The following is a 21,632-nucleotide window of genomic DNA, read 5'->3' as shown; positions in this document are numbered from 1 at the left end:
TGGCATGATATTTGGTAAGAGGATCAATCTCTAAAGGAAGTATTCCTTGAATTATTGGTGGAAGATTTTAATATTGTCCGTTTTCCTAGTGAGCGGTCTAGTCATTCCAATTATTCTACAGGCATGATGGACTTCTCGGACTTTATTTCTGATCAAGGTTTGATGGATATCCCGTTGGTGGGGGGTCAATTTACTTGGTCGAATAATCAAGAAAATGAGATTTGGTCTAGAATTGATCGGTTCTTATTCTCCTCGGATTGGGAGGATCATTTTCCAGCAGTTTCTCAAGTAAGACTTCAACGACTCCTCTCTGATCATTTTCCCGTGCTTTTGGATTGCGGGGCTCTTAGTGGAGGGAGGAAGTACTTTAAATTTGAGAATATGTGGTTAAAGTCTGAAGGCTTTGTTGACAAAGTAAAAGCTTGGTGGGGGTCTTATATGTTTGAAGGCTTACCTAGTTTCATCTTTAGCTTGTAAGCTGAAATCCCTCAAGCTAGATCTTAAAAAATGGAATGAAGAGGTTTTTGGTGACATTGGGAGGAAAAAAAAAAGGAATTATTGGAAGGTATTCAGGAGTTGGATGTTATGGCTAAGACGAGAGGTCTAGATCAGGAGGATAAGATTAAAAAGGCTAACGTGACGAAAGAGTTGGAGAATACCTTGTTGTGCGAGGAAATACATTGGCGGCAAAAGTCGAGAGCTCTATGGTTGAAGGAGGGGGATAGAAACACTCGGTTTTTTCATAAGGTGGCCAATTCACATCAGAGGAGTAATTGAGTGGAAGCGCTTCGTATCAATGGTAGCTGGTCCTATGATCCTGTGGGGATAAGAGAGCATATTGTGCAGTTCTATCAAAGTTTATATTCTGAGCGTAGTGCTTGGAGACCTAGAATGGATAATCAAGCTTTTTCTTCCATTGATGTAGAGGAAAAATTTTGGTTAGAAAGAGCTTTTGAGGAAAAAGAGGTTTGGGAGGTGGTGAAAGGTATGGAGGGCAACAAGGCTTCGGGGCCGGATGGCTTCACCATGGCTTTCTTTCAAGCTTGTTGGGACGTGGTAAAACATGATGTCATGGCTGTTTTTTTTTTTTGAATTCCATCGAAGACGCAAGCTGGTGACGAGCATGAATGCTACTTTTGTGCCCTTAGTTCCGAAAAAGGTGGAAGCGGAGGAAATTATGGACTTTCGGCCTATTCGCTTGGTGGGAGGTATGTATAAAATCTTTCTAAGGTTCTTGCTTAAAGGTTAAAAACTGTAATGGGAAAGATCATCTCCAAGTCTCAAAATGCTTTCATTGGTGGTCGTCAAATTTTAGACTCTATGCTCATTGCTAACGAATGTTTGGATAGTCGGTTGAGATCGGGGTAGTCAGGTATTATTTGCAAATTGGACTTGGAAAAGGCTTATGACCATGTTAATTGGGACTTTCTATTGTATTTGTTGCATCGTTGTGGTTTTAGTGAAAGATGGAGAGATTGGATTGAATGGTGTATTTTGACGGTAAGATTTTCCATCCTGGTGAATGGAACCCCGGAGGGTTTCTTTAATAGCTCGAGGGGTATTCGGCAAGGGGATCCTCTCTCTCCTTTACTCTTTGTGTTGGTTATGGAGGTTCCGAGTAGGATGGTGGATGCTACTATTGGTCAAGGTCTTTTGACTGGTTTCTCCATGGGGGAAAGGGTCTTTTCAGATTTGGTGATTTCTCATTCTTTATTTGCTGATGATACCTGATTTTCTCTGAAGCTATTCCCGAACAAATCCGTTATGTGCGCCTTATCCTTTTATGCTTTGAAGCTGTCTTGGGATTGAGAGTAAATCTAGGTAAGTCAGAAATGGTTGCTATTGGAGACGTGGAAGACATTGGAGCTCTTGCTAACATCCTTGGGTGTAGTTTTACGGCTTTACCTATGAAATATCTGGGTCTTCTGTTGGGGGCGTCATTCAAGAATACATCCATGCAGACTGGAGTGGTTGTTCATATGGAACGTCAGTTGCCAGGGTGGATGAAGTTGTACCTTTCTAAGGGAGGGCTGTTAACGCTTATCAAGAGTACGTTGTCTAGGTAGTTCAATCGGCTGGGACTACGCTTAATGAAGCGAAGGTCACTAGTTCGAATCCCCCTCCCCCCTCTTGTGCGGACATGTAAAAAAAAAAAAAAAAGAGTACGTTGTTTAATCTTTCGACGTATTTCTTATCCTTGTTCCATATTCTTGTGGGTGTTGCCAAAAGAATTGAGAAAATACAAAGAGATTTCTTGTGGGGAGGTATGGGTGATGAACCTAAAATGCATCTTATAAATTGGAATCAAGTCTGTCATCCTGTTCAGGATGGCAGTCTCGGCATCCGTAATGTGCGTGTTCAACCAAGCTCTCTTGGGGAAATGGCTTTGAAGATATGCGACTGAGAATGAGGCCCTATGGTACAAGGTTATTAAAGCTACGTATGAAGACCAGTTAGGTGGGTGGTGTTCGAAGGAGGCTTCGGGGCCTCATGGGGTGGGTTTGTGGAAGCATGTTAGAAGAGGTTGGGATATTTTTGCCAGAGGTGTTGGGTTCAAGGTGGAGGAAGGGTCTAAAGTTCCTTTTTGGCATGATACTTGGTGTCCTGATCAACCTTTGAAGAATGTGTTCCCGTCTCTGTTTAGTATTGTGAGATTCAAAGAAGCTGGGTGAAGGACAACTTTACTTGGAGGAATGGAATTGTTGAGTGGAATGTCATCTTTATTCGTTCCGTCCAGGATTGGGAACTGAATGTCGTCTTTTCTTTTTTCAATCAGTTATACTCTTGTAAGATCTCTCATGGCAACATGGATCATATTCTTTGGTCCCGATCCAAAAAGGGCAGGTTTGAGGTAAAGTTGTTCTACAAGGAATTAACCAAGACAGATCATGAGGGGTTCCCTTAGAAGAGTATCTAGCGCACCAAGGTGCCTACGCGTGTAGCTTTCTCCGGTTGGACTGCGGGGTGGTGGAGTTGTATGCAAGTTGGTGGAAGGGAGGGTGTTCCAGAAGTGCGGTTGTGTGGAAGATGGTTCATTTGTGTCTTATGTGGTGCGTTTGGAGCGAAAGAAATGCCAGATGTTTTGACGATTCTACTAGGACTTTAGATGAGCTTATTCATTTCTTCTTCTTTACCCTATTCACTTGAACTGCTACTTGGCTTGCTCCTATAGCGATTAGTTTCTCTGATTTCCTCTTTCTCTTCTCTTCTTCTATTTTGGCGCTTTCTTTTATACTTCCCGTGTAAATGGGTTGCGCCCCTCTGCACTCTTGTTTTATACAAATTACTTATCCCAAAAAAAAAAGTATTCCTTGAATTATTTCGTATTGCGAGAAATAAGGAGGCATGGGCTAGGGATAATATGCAGCTTTCTAATGGTGTTATCCAATGGAATGTACATTTTCTACGCGCGCTCCAGGATTGGGATGTAGCAGTGGTGGTGGCTTTTTTTAGGAAGCTATATGCTTTTCGACAACGGCTAGGGGTGGCGGATTGCATTTGGTGGAATCCCTCAAAGCGAAAGATTTTTTAGGTGAGGTCTTTTTTTTACGTGCTTTCTTATTCAAAGACAGCTACATTGGGGGTCTTTTCTTTCCCGTGGAGGAGTATATGGAAAGTTAATATTCCATTGAGAGTAAGTTTCTTTGTGTGGACGGCAACTCTCGGTAAGATTTTGACTTTGAATAATCTGCGTAACAGAGGAATTATCGTGGTGGAATGGTGTTGTATGTGTAAGTAGAGTTGGGAGTCTATCAATCATCTCCTCCTTCACTGTGAAGTGGCACAAGCCTTATGAAGTGTGTTATTTACTCTTTTTGATGTCACATGGGTCATGCATGGAATAGTGGCCAATTTGTTAGCATGTTGGCAAGGTCAAAGCGATAATTGTTTAGTAAAGGAGGTGTGGAGAATAGCCCCATTGTGTCTAATGTGGACTATTTGGAGAGCAGAATGCACGATATTTTGACAATCAAAAAAAGACACTAGACGAGCTCAAAAAGTTGTTTCTCAATATCCTCTTCCATTGGGCAAGAGCATTTAATGTTTCTCAGTTTTCTACTATGCCTCAATTTGTGGTTTTTTATTCTTCATTTCGCCTTTAGTGGGCCTTTCTTTGTATACATCATGTGTATTAGGGTTGCATCCCTTTACGCTTTTTAATGAATTAGTTATTTATCAAAAAAAAAAAAGTATTTAAAAAAGGTTATGTGACTTTTAATGAAATTGGATGGTTAAGATTTATTGCTCCATGAAAGATGACGGGCTAGAATTCTAAGGTTACTAAAGGCTAATATAAATAGCCTCTTTTGAGTCAATAGTAGGAAACCTTTTTCTCCCTAATATATGAAATTTCAGATCTGAGTTCTTGGACTCTTTGAAGCCTGGCAATTGATATTTTATTCTTCCAACTTCAATCTTATCTTCTTCTCTTTGCTATAGTCTTGACTATTGCTGAAATTTCTTCTTAAACCCTTTGTAAGTGTCAATTGTTTGGCTCGTTCATATCAGATCTACTCTAGATCTAAGTTCTGTTTGCTGCATCACTCTCCCACTATTAACTAATTTTCAAGCCGGACTGATCTGACCACTTGCACATCAACCAGATTCACATGCAACATTATTTTAATTCATGGATGAGAAGTACAATTTTTTTTTTTTTTTGGTATGACGAGGAACCCTTTAAGGCAGGGCCACTTTATGTACCCACTCCTGTCGGGTAAACCTCTGACCCATGCAAAGCACCTCCTCTACACGGATCAGGTAATACTCTGGTTTCGCAAGCGGACTGGCTCCAAAAAATTGTTTGCACCTAAGGAGATTTGAACTTTAAACTTGATGAAAATGCTACCAAGATCAAGGCCCTTACCACTTGAGCCAACCCCTGGGGGTTATGGATGAGAAGTACAAGTATAGTACATATAAAATAAATATATAAATAAACAAAGAAAAAAAACCAAAGCAAACACTAAGTGAGGATGGGCATACAGCTAAAAACGCACCGCCTTGCGCGATTTCTCTTTAAATTGAATCATTTTGTTGAGCCAACCAATTGGCGTTGCAGAACTTAGTAACCACATTAGTTCTGCATGGGCACGAACATGAGACTGAACAAAAATAGAAGCCTGCATATACAATTCAGATTCATTCATTTATAAGGAGATGTAAATATTTTTAGCTTGAATACATAATTTTAACAAGACTATCAAGGATGAATAGCCGCCTCAAACCTTCGAAGTGTCCACACCACATGCCAAATAAATGGCTGCAGTATCCCTTGTAGCCCTTGATAGTTGTTGTGTCTCATACGGTAATGTAATCTGTAACCAAATCTGAAGCTGTTAACAGCCCATACTATACTACAAAAACAAGAAACAATTTGCTATGAGAGTAAATTATTTAGAAAGTACAACTAAAAACATAGCCTTCACTGTCCATTGATTTCTGTTGAAGAGAACAATATATTAATATGGGAGCAGAAACGGGCTAGAATTCAATTCCAGTAACCACTCCCAGAACCTTAAGATGCTTAAGTAGCACCTTTCAGGCAAAATAACTGATATCTATATGATTACTTAGGAGAAAGACTCAAATATGGGATCAATATAAAGCCTAAGAAGCACGGGCACATAATAAGTTGGACCAATGATCTTCACGTAGCTACTCACATTCTTTTTATAAGTAAACATGTTCCATGATTAAGAACTTGTCTAGACTGCTCAATTAGCACAGCAAAATCACAAAATACCATTTCTGTTTGAACTAGTTAAGAACCAAATATAAATAGGAACAGATCCCAAGCTTCCAATATAATTTTTGATCCCAAAAGCCAGGGGCTCATACCAAACTGACTAAGCCAGAAAAGCAGCACTTGCAGAATAATAAATTAAGGAATAGCTACACGACTTAAAAATGCAGAGGCTTTTTTATTTGCCCTTATGACAAAGGCCTGGTTATTTGTTAGAGCATTTCTAGTAGCTTCCTCGTCATTTTTCCTACATTTAAGGATCCAGACTACTTTTTGCTTCCCTATGTCAAAATATACTCCAATAGCTTTCCTTAATCATTCCCTATATCATTAAAATATATATTTTTTTAATTATATTATATATATGAGAGATATCAAAAGCGCAAAGGGGCGCAACCCACTTTCACGGGAGGTATAAATAGAGAGCGCCTAAGAGAGAGAGAAATGAAAAAAAAAAAATCAGAAAAGCTAATCTCTAAAGGAGCTAGCCAAGGCGGCCATCCAAGAGTAAAGAGTAAAGAGGAAAAAATGGGTCAATTTCTTTATAGTCCTAGTGAAATTTTCAAAACATCTAGCATTTCTTTCATTTCATATACACCACATAAGACACAGAGGGATCATCTTCCACACAACCGCGCTTCGGGATCGTCCTCCCGACCACCAACTATCGAACAAGTCTCTCACCCTGCAAGGCATGACCCAATGCAAGCCAAACCGAATAAAAACCGAATGCCAAAGAGCACTTGCGAGCTCACAGTGGAGAAGAAGATGATCGGCTGTCTCTCCGGACTTCTTGCACATACAACACCACTCTATTACTACTATGTTCCTCTTACGCAAAGTATCATGTGTCAAGATTTTGCCTAGAGCCGCTGTCCACCCAAAAAAAGCCACTCGCATAGGAGCTTTAGTGCGCCAAATGCTCTTCCAAGGAAACACCTCTTGATTGGAGTGGGACAAAGCCTTGTAGAGCGACTTAACCTCAAACTTTCCTTTCTTGGACGAAATCCAGCACATACGATCTGCCACGCCTATGAAAATCTTGCAAGAATACAACCGATCAAAGAAAGGAGAAACCATATCCATCTCCCAATCTTGAACGGGCTGAACAAAAATGACATTTCATTCAACTCTCCCACTCTTCCAAGTAAAATTATCCTTCACCCAAGCTGCTTGGTGTCTGGCGATACTAAATAAGGACGGAAAAGCTTGCTTCAAGGAATTCTCCCCACACCAAATATTATGCCAGAAACGAACTTTCGAACCCTCCCCCACCTCGAACCGAATCCCTTTGGCAAAAAAATTCCAACCTTGACGAATGTGCTTCCATAGGCCCACACCATGGGAGCCCGAAACCTCCTTCGTGCACCACCCACCTTCCTTGTCTTCATACTTAGCTTTGATAACCTTACACCAAAGAACCTCGCTCTCATTCGCATATCTCCAAAGCCATTTTCCCAAAAGAGCTTAATTAAAATGGTGCATCTTCCGAATGCCAAGGCCACCATAGCGTAGGGGACAACAAACTTGATTCCAACTTACAAGATGCATCTTAGACTCATCACCCATTCCTCTCCACAAGAAATCTCTTTGGACTTTCTCATTCCTTTTAGCTACACTTATAGGAATCGGAAACAAAGACAAAAAGTAAGTCTTACATTTACTTATCAAAAAAAAAAAGAGATGAGAGAGAATTGTGAAAGGAGAGAAGAGAGAGAATATTTTTTTAAATTTTAATAATCATAAGGATTGTAGTAGTGGAACCCAAAACATTGGGTTCCATTGTAGCAATCCTAATGTTTAGGGTTCATTAGGGAGTCTGCTGTAGGATGTTTTTTGCAGTTTTTGGAACATATTTCCTAAACTTAGGGAACAGACTCCCTATAAGGGAGTCTGCTGTGAATGCTCTTAGACACCTTCACGTAAGTAGTAAAATGGCACCCAAAAGGGCAGTTTGAGGGAGGAATATTGCTCCATTAACTTGGTCAACTCTTACACATCAACACTGCACTTATCCCAACATGAAAGGACAGCCCAAATTTCTATCTTGCATTCTAAGAAATTATCTTTTCAATTATTTTTGCTTCCTTCACATTAAGCATTGAAGCCCTACACAAGCTGCTTTTGCCTGTCATCCATGAACCACAATGCATGCCATCCTCACCACCTAGTAAAAGACGATGGATGCAATGTTCTCTGTAAAGCATTAAGCATACATGCTCAATCATAATGATATAAGTGAGTTTGACAAATTTTTGGAATAAGAGACCCAGACAACAAGTATGCAACACAATCTAAAAGCTATTCAAGTGGAGTTCCAGGAGCTTAGAGGATATTAAAGGACACTAAGGCACAGGGCTGAGGAAACATATCCAATCTTTTACATTAAAAAGTAATTTTTATACTTGTTAAGTCCTGTGGCTATACATCCAGAAAGCAAGAAAGATAACATCACTATTTATAACTTAAAAGTTGTCACTCAAGAATGAAACATACCGCATGGAGGTCGACAATAAAGAATAGAGTATCATATGTGTTCTGCATGATTGAAAACACAGCATTGCTTGTTAAAACATGTAAAACAAAATAAGTCAATAAAATAAATTTTTTTCATTGAAGTATGTAGAAGCAAGTAATGGTTTGAAACTGTCAACCACCTCCTTGAAGAAAAGTGAGCAATATAGAATTTATTAACCATGATCATTTAGCTGACGTAAAATGGTATTTGTGAGCAATGAAGGGAAACCTCATTCACTCTGTGTTTAATCTAGCAAGCTGAATTAAATATATGCACTTGTGAATCAGTTTTTCAAACAAAACATAAATTTCATCCCATCACTCAATATGGTGAAACATATGACTCCCACTCAACACATGACGGGCATACAATAACAAACTGACATAGTCATCCATAGCCTTGCCTTAGCAAATTGTTACTCCTTATGAAGAAAGAGAAAAGGCGCTCATTCTACAAAAAGAAAGAATTTGAAAACGTATGCTTCCAAGCTCATCACTGCAACTCAAATTTTTGAAATCCAACGAGAAACTAAGACCAGCAATCGGTGGTAAGTAGGTGCAAATAAATTTGACATGCTTTCCAATGGAGTTAGCAAAAGGTGTAATTTGATTATCAGAAGGGAACTAATACTGAACATTATTCGTCCAGAACTTCACAGCAGTTAAACTTATTTCACTCTGTTAGAGCCCAAACAGTTACAGTGATTTAAACAACCTTATTCAAGGTCCTAAGACTGTCTCATTGGGTTCTAACCGCTGGTGTGATTTTCAAGACATTTTCACCAGATGTTTCACATCAATAGTTTATAAATTGATGACAAGCCAAACAAAAAAAGGCTAATCTATGTCAAAAAAGATAACTAATCAAGATATTATTAAAAGTGAAAAGTGCAACCTAGGTACATAGAAAGTATACAAGAGAAACACCTAGCTAGAAAGAAAAATAAAAATTATAAAAAATAAAAAAATAAAATAAAAAATCACGAAAACTAAGCACATAAGGAAAGGCAAACGCAGCTGTCCAAAGATAAAGAATAATAAAGAAAAAAATACTTAAGTTCCATCATCGTTCTCCCATGGTCCCCGAAATTTCTATCATTTCTTTCCCTCCAAAAACACCATAGAAGGTAAAAATGCACCATCTTCCACAAAACTGCACTCTGAGTGCTACCAACAGCCCCCTTCCAACAAGCAAACAAGTCTACAACTCATCTAAGTATAACCCAAGGCAACCCAAAGCGACTAAAGATAGCATTCCATAAGGCACAAACAACCTCACAATGCAAAAGAAGATGATCCACAAACTCCCCGTTCATCTTGCACATACAACACCAATTGACAATATTAGACCTACTCAAACTCAAACTCCTAGAGACAACACAGAGGATGATAAGCATCAAGAAGAAGACTTATGATAGGACTCTAGTATTTATACTTGTATTGTATTGTAGAGTTTAAGTTAGTAATGACTTGTAATTCATTCTTGGCTACATATACAAACAATGTTGCACTTGTTGACACAGGCAGCATTACACAAAAACTCTATATGGTATCAGAGCCTCAACACGACTAACATCAATTTGTTTTTTCATGATTACTTCTCCTTCTTCCTCTACCACCTCTTCCACCACACTACCTATGACGTATGTTGCACCACAAAATCCGTTGCACAACGGCACTCATCATATTACCCTCAAACTCACACGGGATAACTATTCCCTTTGGAAGGTGGTTGTTGTTGTTGTTGTTCCCTTTCTTGAAGGTCATGATCTCATTGGTTTCGTTGATGGCACGCATTCCAGCCACCAAAACTCACTACTGATTCTACCTCTGGGATGCTGGTTCCAAATCCCGATTATCGGCTTTGGTATCACCAAGATAAGCTCCTCATGAGTGCTTTTCTTTCCACTTTGTCTGACGGGTTATTACCTCGTAGTTGGGATTTCCACCACCCATTCGTTATGGCTTACTTTGGAGAAGCTCTTCTCTTCTCACTCTCAAGCTCGGCTCATACAAGTCCGACATCAACTCGCCACTTTGAAGAAAGGTGCTCAGCCAATCACCGATTATTTTCAAAAGGCCCAAGGCTTTGCTCACATGCTAGCAGCCATTGGTCACCCTCTTGAGGACTTCGATATTGTCTCCTACATCCTCAATGGACTTGGTGCTGATTAGGATTCTCTTGTCACCTCAATCACCACGCAATTTGATCCAGTCTCTATTGGGTGAACTTGGAGTCTCCTTATCTCATCCTCCAATTCGGCATTGTGACAATATTGGCGCGACATATCTCACTTCAAATCCAATGTTCCATGCTTGAACAAAGCACATCGCCATTGACTATCATTTTGTACGAGATAAAGTGGCCTCCAAAATTCTAGACGTCGGATTCATTTCGGGAAAAGATCAAGTGGCAGACATTCTCACAAAGCCTCTAGTCTCCAAGAAGTTCACAATCCTAAAGTCCAATCTCAACGTCAAACCTCCACCGTCGAGATTGCGGGGGTGTATTAGACCTACTCAAACTCAAACTCCTAGAGACAAAGCAAAGGATGATAAGCAACAAGAAGAAGACTTATTATAGGACTCTAGTATTCTCCTATAGTGTTTAAACCGGTATTGTATTGTAGAGTTTAAATTAACAATGACTTGTAATTCATTCTTGGCTATATATACAAACACTGCTGCACTGGTTGACACAGGCAGCATTACACAAAAACTCTATAGACAACAAGGACATGCTGATTCCTAAGGTTGTCCATGGTAAGGATCTACCTTAGGGCTGCCGACCAAGCAAAGAAAGTCACTCTCAAAGGAACTTTAGTACGCCAAATATTGTTCGAAGGGAAGGGACTATCCTCATTTTTTTTTTGATAAGCAATGGAAACTTTTGTTAAAGAGCGTAAGGGGCCTCTGGGTACACAGCTAGTATACAACAAGAAGCACCTAACACCAACCAGAACCCAACCAAGAAATCCCACAGAACACCAGAAGCCCTAAAAACCCGAAAACCCCAAGCGCTCCAAGCTAAAAAAACGTGAGCCTTGCATTTTCCACTTCAGAATCATAGTTTATATAGCATTCTAGGTTCAAAAGCTCCCTTCTACCCATAGAATTAGAGCAAGCCTCCATATAATGATCCTCTTCAATGGCTTTTAGGAGAGCCACAGTCTGATCCTCTTGCCCTTCGTGGATCCCCACCACGAAACAAAGGTCCGTAACACATAAGGAAGCCCAGTCTAAAGGCATGACAGGGGAAATTTCCCAAAGGGTAAGGAAACTCCCCATCCTCCCCATCGCCATGATCACTAACCAGCGTGGAAGAAGAGTCAAAAACATCTAGCAATTTTGGGGAATGAGAACCTGCTGGAGGAGAACAACCCCAAACCGCAGACGACCTTAGTTTGAGAAAACCCCGCCAAAGAAAGCCTGCATCAGCACTCGACCAGTCTGGGATTTCTTAACAGATGGCGACCTTTGAACCACATCCAGCGGATGGACGACACCAGCAACATCTAGACTCACCGAAGTATACCCAACAAGCCAAACTTCACCAGCCGAGGTCGTCGAGGCCAAGAATAGCTCCGCCATGACCACCAGCACGCCCTTATGCTCTAAAGCCAAAAAAAGCCCAACCTAGAAGACCCACTTGGAACTGTGCACTGGCCACCTACCAACGGCAACACACCAGGCGAGATATTGACTGCCTCACCCACAAGAAGACCCACATCCAACTTCAAGTCCTTCTTAGCCTTGAACTTGCAAAGATAGAACTTCAAAACCTTAAGCAAGTTCTTGGTGACTTCTGCTGACGAGATCAGGACATTGTAGGCAGATCTAACATCAAACAACCCTCTTTTGGAGGGGACCCACCAAAGCTTGTCTTCACCTCTCCATGTGTGCTAAAGGAATACAACAAATTGAAAAACGAGAGAAAGACATCCACCTCCCAATCATGAGCCGCTCTAACAAAGCTTACGTTCCACTAATCGAAGCCACTAGGAAACTCCAAAAGAACCGCTACAGAAGCATCCTTCATGCAAGCAATACTATATAAATCCAGAAAAGCTTCCTTAAGGGCCTTATCCCCAAACCACAGATCATGCCAAAATCTAATCTTGGAGCCATCTCTCACCTCAAATCTGGTATAACTAGAAAATATCCCCCAACCCCTCATGATATTCTTCTATAACCACACCCCATACGACCCAAGAGGGAACTGTCAAATTTAGAATCCATCACAACTCTCCACCAAGCCTCTCTCTCATGCCCATAGCATAGCTATTTTCTTAAAAGAGCACGATTGAACACTAGCAACTTCCGAACCCCCAATCCTCCCTCAGAGATTCGATAACAAACCTTATATCACCTTACCAAGTGAAATTTGAACACTTCACCAATCCCACCCTATAAGAAATCTCGATGAAGCTTTCTCTAGGCGATTTGCAACACCAACAAGAAGAGGGAAAAGAGACATGAAATACATAGGCAAATTGGAACGCGTGCTCTTGATGAAGGTAAACCTGTCACACTTTGACAAATACATCATTTTCCACCTACCCAACCTACGCCCTATCTTTTCAATAGCACCCTTCCAAAATTGACTTGGCCTTAAAGCCTCCCATCAATGGAAGATCAAGATACTTCAAAGGAAACGAATAAAACCCCGCAATTCAGAATGCTAGCAAACCCATCCACATTATCAATATTATCCACATGAACCAACTCTGACTTGGCCAAATTAACTTTCTAACCAGAAACAACGTTGAAACAAAAAAATAAAGCATGAAGATACAGAAGGTAGTCAATATGGGCCCCACAAAAAACTAAAGTGTCATCCGCAAACAGCAAGTGTGATATGTTAACCACATCAATGTGCCTAGACCCCACATAAAAGCCTGAGAGAAAACCCTCATTAACTATTGTAGAAAGCATTTTACTTAAAGCCTCCATAACAATAACAAACAAAAAAAAGTGACAAAGGATCTCCTTGTATAAAACCACAAGAGCCATTGAAGAAGCCAAATGTATTGTCATTCACAAAAACAAAAAATAAAATAAAAAACACCAAAGAAATACTATGTGCTATCCAAGAGCACCATTTCTCCCCCAAAATCACACCTCCTCAACAAATAAAGTAAGAACTCCCATTTGACATTATCATAGGCCTTCTCAATATCCAATTTGCAAAGCACCCCTGGCACACCAGATTTGATCCTACAATCCATACATTCATTTGTTATGAGAACATAGTCAAGGATTTGCCTACCATTAACAAAAGCATTCTAGGGCTTCTAAATTATCTTCTCCACAACACCCTTCTCAAACCATTGGCAAGGACTTTGGTAATAATCTTACAAACTCCACTCACAAGACTAATAGGTCGGAAGTCCTTAAGATCAATAGCTCTGGATTTCTTCGAAATGAGAGCAATGAAGGTGGCATTAAGGCATTTTTCAAACTTACTGCTAGCATGAAAATCATGGAACACCTCCATAATGCCTGCCTTGATCGCATCCTAGTAAGCTTGTAAAAATGCCATAGAAAAACCATTGGGACTTGACCCCTTATCAGTGTCCATACCTTTCACCACCTCAAGGACCTCACTCTCCTCAAACGATCTCACTAACCAAGAGGCCTCCTCCGCATCTATGGAGTCAAAACCAGGTTATCTAGCATGGGCCGCCAGCTGAACTATTCTTAAAAAAAAAAAACTATTATAGAATTGTACAATATGTTCTTTGATAGCAAATGGATTAAAAGAAACTAAGCCATTTACTAACAATGATTCAGTGCAATTGTTTCTCCTATTCAAGTTTGCCAACCAATAGAAAAACTTTGTGCATTTATCACCCTTTTCTAGCCATAGACCCCTTGACTTTAGGCTCCAACTAATCTGCTCCAATAAAGTAACTTTTTGCAATTCATTGATAACCATGATTTTCCTCAAGTTCTCTTAAGCAACTAAAGCTCTCTCTTCCTCCAATCCCTCAAGAACATGAAACTCCTCTAAAATATTTTTTTTTATGGGACTCCACATTGTCAAACACCTACTCATTCCAAATTTTTAAATCAACTTTCAAGGTCTTAAGTTTAGGAGCCAAAATGAAACTAGAAGAGCCTTGAAAGTGATAAGAAGACCACCACTAGCTCACCCTGTCCACAAAGCCTTCAGGCTTTATCCACATGTTCCCAAACTTAATAGATCTTTTGCCCCCATGAATACCACCACAATCAAGGAGAATGAGGAAGGGGTCTAAGCACAACATATGCAAGCTTTTCTAAAATAAATCAAAAAAATTAACTTCCCATTCCCAAGAGACAAGAAACCTATCAATTCTTGACCAAGAAAGGGAAACCTGATTATTAGACCACGTAAAAGTCCTCCCTACAAGGGGAAGATCCATGAGTCCCTACTGAAAAATAAAATTAGAAAACTCCATCATAGTGAGACTAAACGAGTTTCACCTGGTCTTTCAATAGGAAAACGGGTGACGTCGAAGTCTCCACCAATGCACCACAACAGATTCCACCAATTAAGCAAGCTAGCCAACTCCTCCCATAAGTACCTTCCATCGCAGTTGGAATTAGGCCCATAACCCCCCCCCCCCCCCCCCCCCTCCACACAAGCCCAAGAGAAACCATCTTCGACATTTCTAAAGGAGCAAGTAACAGTAAACTCCCTCGCACTCTTCGATCTTCTCCACAACCCACTTATACCACATAAGCAAGATTCCACCAAAGGCACCTCTAAAAGCTGAGTAGCACAAATCCACATGTTGACATCCCCACAAGCTTCGCACAACACTACTGGAAATGTGGTCCAATTTACATTCCTACAGACAAATAATATCCGTCTTCCACTTCCTAAGAACATTTCTGACTCTCAAGCGCTTGTCACCCTCATTCAACCCTCTCACATTCCAAGATACCAACTTGGGCTTCATAAAAAACACTTGCAACCCTCCCCTTGATTCTACCATGGCTAGCACTACCACTTATCGCATCATAGTTTATAGAACAAGATAACTTTCTTAATTCGCTATTATCTTTTTTTCCCAAATTCGAGCAAGAGGCCGAAACTTGCTTAGAGTGGCTTGCTTCAATGACCGCAAACAAGAGTAGAAGCTCCTCTTCAAAACCCCCACACGAAAGCCCCACAAAATGACGAATTTCCTTCACTATTTGCACAACCCAGGTTGAAGACAATGTCCCTTCTTTTTTCTTATTAGTAACTGCTGGACAGAATCTCAAAGAGGTGGCTCCTCCTCAAAGAAAAAATCCACATCTAGACAAGGCTAGGTTACAAGAGCATCACTCCTACCCACAACAACCCCAACCAACTCAGCAAAGTCAATACCTTAATCCTTCTCTACACTCGCACTACCCCCTGCAACACCTCTTTGGAAGAAGGAAAAGAGGAGAGAAACGACTCCAGCTTACCCCCCCCCCCCCCCCCCCCCTCCCCCCCACCGGCAACAAAAACTAACTCTGGTTAGTCAACAAAGTTCTAAACTTAGAGGAAAACACCTTAGAAGGAAAGGGGACAAACTTGTCCACATTTCAGCCAGGGGAAATCTTCACCTCTGAAGGTAGAGGAACTAACTTGGCACTCATATCCACATTACTCAAGCAAACAGGATCAACCATAGAGCCTTCGTTAATGCCTACTAGCCTTACCAGGCGAGGCATACCTCTAGGCCTACAATCATTGCCACCAGAAATCGCAATGAATGGCCCACGAAGAAAACGAACCAACTCAGCCACATCACCAACGAAATCTGGGGAGGGAGGGGAAGACAATGTTCTTCAATCAGATCACCAAAGGTTCCACCGTGGACGGAAGGTTACCAGCCGGCACTTTAGAACCCGAAGGAGTCTACAAAACTAGCTCATTGTCTATCTTGGAAACAAAAACTGCCGGCAAGTCCACTGAAGGGCCGCAAAGCTAGGCGGAGCACCTACCAACCACTGGGCTCCCAAAACCCACTGCAATTTCCGGTCCTTACCTAAAGTAGTGGCCTTTCCAATCCGTTTGTTCAGAGCCCACTTAAAACTAAGCTCGAGATGAATCGTGTGCTTCAAATGCTGGAGAGGATGATCTTTATGCTTATTGACCACAATATGAGCTTTCTCCTTCGAAAATGGGCTATGACTTAGACTAGGAGATATTAACACGAGATGAGCCTTAGAACCCTCCAGCCCAGTAGAATTCAGCCCCTAAACAACTATCACTAACTCTAGTCCACCTCCCCTTTTAATTTCTCCAACTGGCTTCTCCAATTTAGAAGGTTCCCACAGATATCCACCATGTCACCCCTTCGCACAACCTCGTCTCAAGGTGCAGTGCAAAATAAGGGAATGGACAAGTCTGCAAACGTACCTCAAGCAGCATTCTTTTGACCCAAATCCTTGCATGGAGCTCATTCCTTATATGACCCTAAGGTATAGAGGAACGAGGCACTAGCTCTGCCTTCACTACTGGTGCTCAAGGGCACCCTTGCAACTGCCCCATCCAACCCAACACATCCATATACGTTCTTCTGCCACCTCTTAACACTACGTTCTTACCCATTGAAACCGAGGAAAAGCCTCTCACACCAACTGACTAAGAGCCACCAATGGTGCAGAAACAAAATGCTGCTCCCCGTATCGAGAGAGGAATCAAAAAAAGCCACCACCTTTCTCAATTCAAAGGTAAAACTTCTCCATCCCAACCCTTCTCACCCCTCTGGGATAAGACCTCTAAAACCATCCACTACATACTCGGCCACCTCTTGATACTAGTCTAACCTGATAGAACCTCTCTAAACAATGAAGGCCTTGTTCCCATCCCGATGCGATTTGAGAAACTCTCACCTTTGCCATACGAATCAGCGCCTCCACCGTGGTTTTCAACCAGGCAACACCCATCTTACCCAATAACACAACTCGGGAAAACCCTTGTCTACTTTCAACCAAGCAAAGAACTGATCTCCCTTCAGCCACCAAAACCTCAAGCGTTGGCCTCTACATAGAACCAACTCACCAAGAGCATCGTCAACAATCAAAACCAAAGTAAACAACCCCGCCAACCCCAAGGAACAAACACAGAAGGAGAAAATGTCGCCTTGCGCCAACAAGAGAGACAAATCATAATAAGCCCCTATTTATGGAATGTAGTTAGACAGGAAACTTAAAGGTAAGGGATGCTTTTCCTGCTCAAAGAGTGTTGCTCTTAATAGTGAGGGAGAAAACCAGCTGTGGAAGCAACAACAGCAACATGCATGTGGTCACAAAAAATATAAACTGATTTTGGGAGTTCTCTAAGAAATGGGAACATTAGGAGATGATGCTATGGTATTATCTAATACGCAACTAACAATGTGTTCAGATTTTGGTAAAGAGCATATCAGAGAAAAATCAAAACAACCTGAAGCGGAATCCAATTCTTTATGGCGCCAAGATAATTTCCCAGGTGAATAGATCCAGTTGGTTGAACTCCAGAAACTACCCTCTTCCTGTGAAACAATGCTTCAACTTAATTGAACACACATCCAAATACATGTGAGTTTAAATATAACTAAAAGAGAAATGCTAGAGCATCCATTCCTATCCGTCTCCCATCCTTCTCCATAATTAAAATAAATAAATAAATAAATAAAAAATCAACCATTAAATCCACCTTCACTTAGGTGGGTCCTCCAAATCTAGTTGATCTTAAAAAAAAAAACAAAAAAAAAAATGAAGAAGTATGGGAGTATATGCTCTAGCATTTCTCTAACAAAAAATACACTGGTGCACACACACATATAAAATGAGTTTAAAAAAGTAATAAGTAATATCTTGAAATTAAATTTGGGTGGTACAGTAAATTCTCCAAGTGCTACTTATGTTAAACCATTTTCCCTCGATTCGAAGCTAATGAATATTAAGTTAAATTCATAGTGATTGAACTTAGATTTCATGAATTTCTGAAATGAAAAGCATCCTTTAACTGAATGTATATTGGCCAAACCCTGGTAACACACTTACAAAATAATGTAATCTTATTCTTCATTGTCAATACCAAGTATTGAGTTCCCAGGAAAACAATTCAATCGAATCCCAAAAGACCGAGCTCCTTGATTTGTCTACAATTTTTGTATTTCAAGCAAAGCAGCCTCGCACTCTTCAATTGTCTTGCATTTATTGGATTATTACTACTTTTACACAATCGGTTTCCATTTCTTTTTTAATTATAGGTCTCATTTGTTTCCATACTAATAAATCACTAACTTTATAACACACATAATTTATAATTTGGTTTCAGCCAAGTAACCCAGATGCTCCCTCATGACCAATAAATCAAACTAGATAATCAGCGGTATAACAGCAATAATAATCAAATAGAAGACGGAATTACTTGGCAGAGCTTGGAGAACTCTCTTGCACAACTGGTTCAGAGGCGGAAACACTGCAAATGGACGGGAAACCGGTGCCACGGAGTCCAATGGGACGCCGAGAACGACGAACCAAACCAGTTCCTTCCATGTACTTCACCGGAAATCCACAGCACCTGCTCCACATAAAACGCAATCGTTAACGATAAAAGCAGAGATATACTACTACATTGGGCAGAGAGAAAGAGAGAGTACAGTGACGGAGTAAAGCGTGAACATGGGGAGTGTGAGAGAGTGAGGAAGTGGGAAAGAACTGAGCGACTCATCTTCTTCTTCGTCCTTGCCTTTCTCGACCTTTCGCGGTTTTGCGTCCAGAGGTTTTATCCGACTGGTTGTGTGAAACGCAAGAAAGTTGGGCCCAGGACAGAAGGGCTTAGAGGACTGGATCGGCGTGGGTGTCATCAATTTTGGTCTCGAAGCCCATGCAAAACATCATGTTGGAGCCCGGAGGTGATACGACTGGCAACGTACATGGCGAGACAACCAATTTTTTGTGAGAATAACTTTTGTCATAGTCCGGACTCTGGTCTAAAGAGCATTTAGAATGGCTTGACGTGATATTTTTTTATAAAAAAATTAATTAATTCAACTCAAAATTGTAAATATCGAAATGAAAAAAAAAAAAAAAAAAAAAAAAAGTTAAGATTATGTTTGAATGGATATAAAATAAAATCATAAAATTATAATTAAAAAAAAAATTATGGGGTGGCCGGGTCGTCCCCAACAATGATTTCGAGGGTGGTTCAGCCACCTCAAAATAGGCGGGGGTTGATCTAATGATGTAGAGGTGATCAGTCTGTAATAAGTGTGGTCATCCTATACCTAATTATCCCCATGAAAGGTAATAATTTCAATGAATTGAGACTCTATAAATAGAGTCCAATAAGAACACTATTCTGACTAATTTTTCTTATGATTGCTTCTCATATTTTTTCTTAATCCTCCATTTGATTTCCACCCTAAAGAGGAAAAAAATTGTGTACAATCAACTATCAAAAATGTTATGTGGTATCAAAACTAGGTTATGGAAGATCAAGAGAAAATTTAAAACTCTCAAATTCTTTGTCTGATATTCAGCAAACCATCAATAGGCAAGTAATTGGTTTGGCTTCAATAGTGGCCTTCTACAATCTACATCAAACTTTTGAAAAGACGAAAGAAAAATCTATTGTGATTATTGTGAGTGGCTTGAAATATACAGGCAACACTTAAGCATTAAGAAGAAGATACTTGTTGGAAGAAATAGATGGGAAATAGTTTATCAGTCTGCCATTAAAGGATTTAAAAAATATTTTTTTTCCATAAAAGGTTCTTATTGACAAGACTGAAATTTCATCTCCAAACAAGAATCTCACTTCTGAAATGTGGGAGGAAGAAGAAAATTCAAGGGTTTCTTCATTTGAGGACTTTGGTTTGAATTCTACACTGGAGGAGGAAGAAGATCCACAGTAGGAAGAAGAAGATCCCAAAGGACCAAAAACAACGTCCCCCTCAACCCTATACGAAACGACACCATCCCATCTAAGTTGGACAACACCGTTTCATCCACTACAATAAAGGTGTATTCCAATGCCTCATTTGGAAACAGCGTCGTCCCAGCAAAATGGGACAATGCCATTTCACTTTTGGGGCAGGTCTACCCTAGGCCCGCAATCAAGTTGAGATGCGGTTACCCTAGGCCCAAAATGGGACAACACCATTCCACCCTGGCCCGAAGTGGAAGTACACAACCCTGAAGTTAGCCCTAGGATCCCAAGCCCATTCAATGGTTGAAGCCTTGCAACCCAATCCATTGGACTACCCAAACCCGAAGCCCAACTCGTGAACTGATTGAATTTGTGACCCGACCCAGCATTTGACCCATGCCACATTGCCCAGCTAAGAAACTGAGCCACGTGGTGCGCCGAGCTGCCAACACCAAGCGCCGGTTCAATCATCCCCGGTTTGGTTCATTCGCACCACCTGGTTCATTTGAACCGGCCAATTCAAGACAAGCTTGGTAATTTTGATTGTTTTGGCCCATTTCAACCTGGATTTGGAACATTCAAAAACCGTTGGAAAGATGATTCAAAGGGGGAGAACACTACAAGTTTTATGAATAATAATGTTTAGCAAAAGAATCAGAAAAAGTACTAGGAAATAGGAGAATCTTCAAAAAAAGAACATAAAAGCATGAACCAAAGGTTTATTCGACCATGTTTGTTGTATTCAATGTAGTACAAGGAGGCTGAGATCAATGTTCCAAACTTGGCACAATCGAAAATCTTATCAGATAGACGCTTGAGGGGTCTACATCTTTTAAAGATTGTTAGGACCGTTGTGTAGAACCCTAGGGACCCATAGCCTATAAGCATCCACCGCTACACTCTTCGAAGGACGGGTGAACAAGTCAATCCACCAAATCCAGATTTGGCATATTATAGGGCTTATTTGAACAACTATCAGGCCAACCACGATGACAATTGATTTCATAATTGTTGTTATTGTTATTATTATTGTTTATAGGGTGTAAAACAAACCCTAGAAGCCTTGAAAATTCTAGAAAAATTGTAAGTTAGTCTCCTAGTCGGATTAGGAGACCTAAATAGGCTTTCCTTAACAGTTCCAGACTCTAGGTCATCTCAGCTGCCCGTGTGCACTCAAGCCTCTTTTGATGTGGGCTATATCCCAATTTTGCCAGTAGCTTCTCAAAGTGCGTTTTAAGCCTATAATCAATGGTATTTCTTGTATTATCCTTAAGAACTTGAAAACACCAAAACAAAACAAAATCAAATAGACAACAATGCTAAGAAATTAACATTTACGAGTTAAGGGGCTTGAATGTGTAACATTCGGCACTTATCATTAACAGAAACAACACATCTTTCAAATATTTGTCAAACTGCACGTTTATTTCTACTCAATAATAACTGGCTCATGTCATACTCAACTATGAGGTTTACTTAGTA

General features: G+C 40.5%; 1 protein-coding gene across 2 annotated transcripts in view; it reads right to left on the bottom strand.

Moving 5' to 3' along the window:
- OVA4 (Nucleotidylyl transferase superfamily protein) overlaps window positions 1-19,089 on the bottom strand; it is a 44,392-nt gene extending 25,303 nt beyond the window's left edge. Inside the window, exons 1-6 of one of the 2 annotated variants that reach the window (XM_059604512.2) lie at window positions 18,880-19,089; window positions 18,648-18,800; window positions 17,676-17,763; window positions 8,243-8,284; window positions 5,229-5,318; window positions 5,001-5,123 (exon numbers count right to left, since the gene is read on the bottom strand). In XM_059604512.2, the coding sequence (XP_059460495.1) occupies window positions 5,001-5,123; window positions 5,229-5,318; window positions 8,243-8,284; window positions 17,676-17,763; window positions 18,648-18,800; window positions 18,880-18,950 (567 nt within the window). In that variant the 5' untranslated portion in view covers window positions 18,951-19,089. The remainder of the gene's footprint in view (window positions 1-5,000; window positions 5,124-5,228; window positions 5,319-8,242; window positions 8,285-17,675; window positions 17,764-18,647; window positions 18,801-18,879) is intronic. The other variant, XM_059604511.2, reaches the window with a different exon arrangement.
- Window positions 19,090-21,632: the final 2,543 nt, after the last annotated feature.

The sequence above is a fragment of the Corylus avellana genome, chromosome 9, assembly GCF_965113065.1.
Source record: "Corylus avellana chromosome 9, dhCorAvel1.hap1.2, whole genome shotgun sequence".
Taxonomy (NCBI): domain Eukaryota; kingdom Viridiplantae; phylum Streptophyta; class Magnoliopsida; order Fagales; family Betulaceae; genus Corylus; species Corylus avellana.
The sequence above is the reverse complement of the archived record's forward strand: the minus strand, read 5'-3'. Positions and strand labels throughout refer to the sequence as shown.